Source organism: Eublepharis macularius, chromosome 11 (assembly GCF_028583425.1).
Source record: "Eublepharis macularius isolate TG4126 chromosome 11, MPM_Emac_v1.0, whole genome shotgun sequence".
NCBI classification, from domain to species: domain Eukaryota; kingdom Metazoa; phylum Chordata; class Lepidosauria; order Squamata; family Eublepharidae; genus Eublepharis; species Eublepharis macularius.
In genome coordinates this window covers 90,372,668-90,380,327 of record NC_072800.1, presented here as the reverse complement: position 1 = coordinate 90,380,327, position 7,660 = coordinate 90,372,668, and the positions used below count along the sequence as shown (strand labels likewise).

The window sequence follows — 7,660 nt, the reverse complement described above, 5'->3', positions numbered from 1 at the left end:
TCTACAAGGCAATTCAATATTTTGGGAACAATCAGCTCCTCCAACCAAGAAATCTCCATAAGGATATTCTGGCTTACCCTGAAATTCCTCTACTATAGCCCACTAGCTGGGATCAATGTTAACTCAGCATGGTGAAAGGGCTACAGTTTTAGAATAATTCTGGGAAGATGGGTTCAAATCCAGAGGTACGCACTGGAAAAATATTTTAATCACACAACATGAGGTATTGGAACTTGTTTTATTTTTATGTTAACTGCAAATCTTTTAAATCTATTATCGTAAGCTGCCTTGAACGATGAGGAAAGGCAAAGTAAAAATAAATTAAGCAAGTAATTTAAAAAAGGGTAGGTGTATTGGTTTTAAGCTGTCACAAATGTTGTTGTCACATCAAGAAGAGTGTCCGGGTTCCATGTCCAGAATTCCAGGAGTCATTCCAGGAAGAATTTGACTGCCAGATTTATCTTACTTAATTTGATGCTGAGTAAATCAATTTATCTGGAGGATCAACAACAGGATGTTAAAGGCCTTCCACAAAAGTTGCCTCCTGGTAGTCACAGGTTTACTGCCTCTGAATATGGAGGTTCCCTTTAATCACCCTGCCTAGTAGCAACTGATAGACCTCCCCTCTATGAATCTATCTATTCTTATGGTCATCACTACATCTCTATGACATTCAATCAAACAGAAAAACGAAACCCTAAGCAAGCCTAACCAGGGCCGTCGTCACACAGGCATCTCTTCCGTTAAATTTACAGCATATAGTGTCCTACCTGTTATCGGCACAGTAATGTTTCTTTGGATCACCTAACGGCTCTTCACGCCACCAGCTGTCCACACCAAAGCACTCTGTTCTGTTCTCTCTAACCGTGCAGAAGCAGCTCCTCCCCCCTTTTTTATTATTATTCTGGCGTTTAATTCCGCTATAACAGAATAACAGCATATAAACATTCCGTTAGAGCAAAACATTACGACCCTTTTGTCTTTCCAACATTGAAATTATATAAATAGCCCTTTGCCCGCAGAAAACTCCCTGTCTGACGTGATCCCCATCGCTGAAGACTCTGCCATGGTGACTGAGTCATTTTTACTTCAGCAGAAAGTTTGCATTGTGTTATGTCGTTATGGCGTTATAAGGACATAATAAAATAAAAAAAAGTGGAGTCGCAGGAAGAAATGGATTCTGGGATTGAAGGGAGGGCATAGGACGTTGCAAGGCGAAATACATCGATGTGAGGCATTCACACTGAGGCACAAAATAGTGCAACTATCCAGCACAAAGCAGAAGAGAGAAAATCGCTACAGTGTTGGAATAAGGTGGGTGTTTGCTGGGAAATAGCGCCATTTTAGCGCTAAATAAAAGCCCGTGTGACGACGGCCCAGCACTCTAAACTACTAGTTTTACACTACATTATAAGCTACTACAAATAAAGATAAAGATAAAAGCAAGTTACGGCAGCTGCAAAAAATGCTTTTACAACCTCAGTCTAGCCTGGAAGATGCCCCTTTACCTCAACACAGCTGATCTGGCTGCCTGGATCCATGCTATGGTAACATTGAGATGTGACTACTGTAACGCACGGTACATAGGTCTCTCCTCTAAGTTAACTCAGAGACTCCAGCGGATGAAGAATGCTCTGGTTCATGTCACTCTTAGAATAGCTTATGCTCTTTTCAGCATTTCTTCACCTCTGTATTGGATTTCATCTCATTTTAAATCTTTGCAAATCTGCATTTGTACACCTTTTACATTATTGACTGAAATGTCCTTGAAACTGATGGTGCTAACTCACACTTCGTAACCCACCTTGAGTCTCAGTGAGAAAGGTAGACTATAAAGAATGTAAATAAATAACACCCTGTAAGAAGGAACGTGTGTGCAATTACCATTTTCTCTTAACGCAAGCATCATCATAGCTAGTTCACCATTTAAAACAAGCATTACTTTGTGAGGTTTTGCATTCACACAGATGTTGCAATTCAGCTGCTGTTGGCTCACAATTTATTGACTTCCTTGGACTGCATGTTCTCCTGGGCCATCACGCATAATTTAAAATAAGCTACATTTTGAGGGCACGGCTGTTTTAGTATCTGTGTTTTCCACTGTATTAATCATGCTATCACTTGCCTGGAATTTACTGAATTGAATTATGCAGACTTGCGGGGGGGGGGGGGGGCGGCGGCAGTGTGAGAATGTGCAAAGTATTTGAATTCCAATGTAGACAATTTTATGAATATAAACATGCTCAAATTTGGGACTTGGGCAGACCACCCAAGGCTGGAATACTAGACAGACAAACCATACAGCATTCCCCAGGAGAATGCACAATCTCCCCTGCCCCCCCCCCTCCAGAGTCACAACAAATAGAGCAAGCATCTGATAAATAAGTTATTTTTGGTCAGATGTGCTAGGAAGAACACAGCACGGGAAACTCTGGGCAAGCAGAAAACATTTGTGATTCGATTTAGAACCACAAATCAAGCAGAAGACTGTTGCACATCACAGGAATGACACCAAAGAGTTTTTTCACGATATGGACAAGACTCAAATTTGGGTTTGTTCTTCAACTTAAATGTCCCTATATATCCCTCCCTCCTACCTTCACCTCTTCACAGCACTTAAAGAACATTTATTCAACCAGTTCTTTAATAAAACGTCCTCAGCTTCCATGGTTCTTCACTTCAATATTGAGCAAATCTTCCAAGCTGCATCTTTAGAGCAGAATGGTGGTAGGAAAAAAAGCTGAGCAGTAGACTGGGCGGCAACAGCCATGTGAAAGTTGTTGTAGGTTTTCTGGGCTGTATGGTCGTGGTCTTTGCATTGTAGTTCCTGATGTTTTGCCAGCAGCTGTGACTGGCATCTTCAGAGGTGTAGCACCAAAAGACAGAGATCTCTCAGAGCCAAGCTACAAGTGACGCCTGACACAGGTGGACACTTGTCAACTTATCTCAAGTTTTGATGGGAAATGTAGGCGTCCTGGTCTTACAGCTTGGCTCTCCATTTAATTGAAGTTTACAGAACCCGCCCCCCCTCACCCAGCGGAGGGGAAGGGGGGCGCCCAGTGAGAGCCCGATGCCTGCGATCCCCTCCTGACCGTATGTTCTCCCTCCCATAGACTGCCGTTCAGTTAACTTCAATTAAATGGAGAGCCAAGCTGCAAGACCAGGATGTCTACATTTCCAATCAAAACTTGCGAGAAGCTGACGAGTGTCCAACCTGTGTCAGGCGTCACTTGTAGCTTGGATCTCAGTGTCAATGTGTGGAGAAGATGTTAGCAGGTAACTTATATCTACTCAGGAAGGTGAGTTTGGTCTGAGTCATCCTGTAAGTTTCCCAGGGTGTGGAATGCTGATGGGGGGAAGCTTCACTGTATTCTTAGGAGGTTCTTTCACATATGGAAATTGCACCAGAATCTCACCCCTGTGAGAACGCTTTTTGCAAACACTCTCAAGTTTTATTTCCAGCCCATGCAGATGGACAAAAGATTAATGTAGTAATTGTGTAGGAGGTGAAGTCAAACACTGGAATGCTATTAATGACACAAGTGACAGGAAAACCACAGCTGCCTTTGGCAGCACAGGCATAAAATTAGGCAGTCCCACCCTGATCTGCCCTCTGATTGGGTGTGTTATAAGATGAGCTGTGGATCTTCTTTGCCCTCGACTAAAGCATTTCCGCCCTGCACACCAGCGATGCATTTCTGGGAGTCTGTGCTTTGTGCTCTTCTAGCATCCCTCTTTTCTGCCATACTGGGAGGGCTTTACATGGCAGGAGTCTTCCGCAAGAGGAGACCCAAAGAACCTCCATTGGACAAAGGCCTCATTCCATGGCTGGGACACGGCTTAAGTTTCAAGAAGAACCCTGTGGAGTTTCTGGAAAAGATGAAGAAGAAACATGGGGATATTTTCACAGTGTTGGTTGGTGGCAATTATTTAAATTTTGTGATGGACCCTCACACTTACGGGACTATAATAAAGGAATCAAAGGACAAGCTGGATTTTGATACATTTGCTTCCACAGTTGTTTTTAATGTATTTGGTTTCCGCCCAAGTGAATCTCATCATAAGATTGTGCAAACAGTTAGCAAGAAGTATCTCAGAGGTAAGAATTTAGCTGATTTGAACCAGGTGATGATGGAGAACTTGAAGACTGTGATATTTTGTGGTCTGGGCTCAGGTGATGGGGAGAGGCCATGGCAGCAGGACGGTGTCCTCCACTTCAGCTACAAAGCCATGTTCCAAGCTGCTTTCATGACTTTGTTTGGAACCGATCCCCCCAAAAGTGGAGACAGCAAAGAGACTTCTAAGGATCATACAGCAACCCAGTGTGGAGAGTGGTTTGAAGATTTTCAGAAATTTGACAAGTACCTCCCCCAAATGATCATTGGCATAATGGATCCCCTGAGCAAGAAGGAGACGGAGAGGCTGAGAAACTTCTTCTGGGATGTGCTGTCCGTAGAAAAAGTCTACCAAAAGGATAATATGAGCAACTGGGTAGCGGAGCAAGATCAGCAGATGGCTGATATTGGGATGACGGAAAAGATGCGGAGTCAGTTCTTGTTTCTCCTTCTCTGGGCATCGCAAGGTAACACCGGACCAGCTATCTTCTGGGTTTTTGTGCATCTCCTGAAACACCCAGAAGCGATGAAGGCAGTGAAGGAAGAAGTAGACCGAATCCTGAAGGAAACTGATCAGGAGGTCAAGCCAGGCAGCCCCTTGATCAATGTGTCCTTGGAAACAATAAAGACGCCAGTTCTAGATAGCACAATAGAGGAAACTCTGCGTTTGAATGTAAGTCCGTTTCTGTTCAGAAGCATAATGGAGGATATGGACCTTACAATGGCAGATGGGAGAGAATACAGCTTGCGGAAAGGAGACCAGCTCCTTCTTTTCCCATTCGTTGGCCTGCAGATAGATCCCGAAATCTACCCTGATCCTCAGACTTTCAAATATGACAGGTTCTTGAACCCAGATGGCACGAAAAAAGAGTTTTATAAGAATGGGGAAAAGCTAAAGTATCCCATCATGCCATGGGGGGGTGGACCTTCCATGTGCCCCGGGCGATTCTTTGCTGTTAGTGAAATGAAGATGTTTGTGATCTTGATGGTCACCTACTTTGACATGGAACTGGTTAACAAAGAAGAGAAGATACCGCCGGCTGATGCAAGCCACTGTGGGATTGGAACCTCACATCCTTCTCATGATATCCAGTTTAGGTATCGACGGCGAATCTAAGAGGAAAGTTGTTTATTTCATAACCCTATTAGTTTGCAGTTCTTTATTCTGTTCAGTCTTGGGGAGAAGGTCACTTGCATACGTGCAATTACAAAAGTACTAAGATTCAGGAGTGCAAGCATTTTATTCTGCAGTGGACAAAGGGGAGTAACTGCTGTGGGACTGAAACTTGTAACTGTCTTGTATAGCTTTTATAGACAACTGTGACCTGCATTACATGATTGAGAAGAATGCAATTGCTAGCAGCCAGCTTGGAGAGTGGAATTTGAAGCTCTTTGTAAGCTCAGTACCTGTTGACTTCTCCATTGACTTTCATACTTATGTATCAAAATCAACTGTGGCCTATGGAAAGCTCATGCAATAACAGACCCATTTTGCCACAGCACATATCATCCTAATTGAAAGCAAATTAACTGTTAATGTTGCAAGAATCTTAACTTTCCCTATGAATTTTATTCCTTTATTCAGTTTTGCAATAATTCAAATTGTAAATAATAGTTAGTAGTTATGTCGCAGTTTTGCATCTTCTTTCCATTTCTTAAATTCACTGCAATCACAATCTTCGATGCAAGGGCTGTGTTTTGTTTTAGTTGTTCCAATAGAACTTTTGGGGAGTGCTGAAAAAACTATAATTTTTTTTTTCTTTTGGAAGAGTGAGTTTTTTTAAGGCAAGGTTTGATCCATTATTTATTTATTTTATTTATTTGTATTTATTTATATTTCAATTTATATACCGCCCATCCCCAGGGGCTCTGGGCAGTGAACAGTTAAAATCGATAAACACAAGAACTAAAAACAATATACAAACAATAAAACAAATTAACAAAGTGCAGTGGTGGGGAGAACCCTCCCCCACTCCAAAGGTGGGAGGCTGACGTGGCACCACCCCCTTCAATCACCGAACGCCTGGCGGAACAGCTCTGTCTTATAGGCCCGGCAGAACGATAATATGTCCCACTGGGCCCGGGTCTCCATTGACAGAGCGTTCCACCAGGCTGAGGCCAGGACTGAAAAGGCCCTGGCCCTGGTTGAAGCAAGGTGGGCTTCCTTAGGGCTAGGGACCACAAGTAAATATTTATTCACTGATTGAAGCAATCTCCGGGGAACATACAGGGAGAGGCGGTCCCGAAGATATGCCGGTCCCAACCCGCTCAGGGCTTTAAAGGTAAGAACCAACACTTTGAACCTGATTCAGAAATTAACCGGAAGCCAGTGCAGCTGGCACAGGACAGGTGTGATGTGTGACTGGTAAGGTATACCAGTCAGGACCCGCGTCGCCGCATTCTGGACCAGTTGTAGTTTCCGGATCAGGCCCAGGGGTAGCCCAGCGTAGAGTGAGTTACAGTAATCTAGCCTGGAGGTGACCGTTGCATGGATCACTGTAGCCAGGTCCTGGGGCGTCAGGTAGGGGGCAAGTTGCCTGATCTGACGAAGATGGAAAAATGCAGACTTGGCAACCGCTGTGACCTGGACCTCCATCGATAGGGAGGCATCCAGGAGCACACCCAGACTCTTTACCACTGGCAAAGTTGCCAGTGGTGTCCCATCCAAAGCAGGGAGCTGGATCCCAACATCTGGCAGCCCCCATCCCAGCTGCAGGACCTCCGTCTTCACTGGGTTCAATTTCAGCCTGCTCTGTTTCAACCATGCCGTCACAGCCTCCAAAGCTCTGGCCAGATTGTCTGGGGCCGTGTCTGGCCGGCCGTCCATCAACAGAAAAAGTTGGGTGTCATCCACGTATTGATGACAACCCAGCCCAAACCTCTGCACCAACTGGGTGAGGGGGCGCATATAGATGTTAAATAACATCGGGGAGAGTATCGCCCCTTGGGGAACCCCGCACACCAAAGGGTGACGGGGCGATAGATCTCCCCCGAGTACCACCCTCTGTCCCCGACCCTGGAGAAAGGAGACCAGCCACTGTAAAGCTGTCGCCCTAATCCCCGCGTTGGCAAGGCGGCTGGCCAACAAATCATAGTCAACCATGTCAAACGCTGCTGTGAGATCAAGTAACACAAGCAGCGCTGACCCGCCTCGATCCAGATGCCGGCGAAGGTCATCTGTGAGGGCAACCAAGCCTGTCTCCGTCCCATGGCCAGGACGGAAGCCAGACTGGAATGGGTCCAGGACTAGAGCATCATTCAGGAATTCCTGCAGTTGTACCGCCACCGCCCACTCAATCACCTTGCCCAGGAACGGGAGGTTCAACACTGGGCGGTAACTGGACGGGTCGGTGGGGTCCAAAGATGGTTTTTTCAGGAGGGGCCGCACTACCACCTCCTTTAACGCTCCTGGAAAAACCCAGAGCTCAGGGAGATGTTAACAATAGCCTCCAAATGGTCCCGTAGCCCCTCTGAGCTGGCCTTCACCAGCCAGGATGGGCAGGGGTCCAGAGGACAGGTGGTTGGTCTCATCCCCTGCAGGATCC

General features: G+C 45.4%; 1 protein-coding gene across 1 annotated transcript; it reads left to right on the top strand.

The window, feature by feature from the left end:
- The first annotated feature begins 3,681 nt into the window (after positions 1–3,681).
- Positions 3,682–5,774, top strand: LOC129337819 (7-alpha-hydroxycholest-4-en-3-one 12-alpha-hydroxylase-like). Its single transcript, XM_054991772.1, has one exon. The coding sequence runs from the start codon at positions 3,691–3,693 to the stop codon at positions 5,230–5,232; it is 1,542 nt and encodes a 513-aa protein (XP_054847747.1). The 5' UTR covers positions 3,682–3,690; the 3' UTR covers positions 5,233–5,774.
- Positions 5,775–7,660: the final 1,886 nt, after the last annotated feature.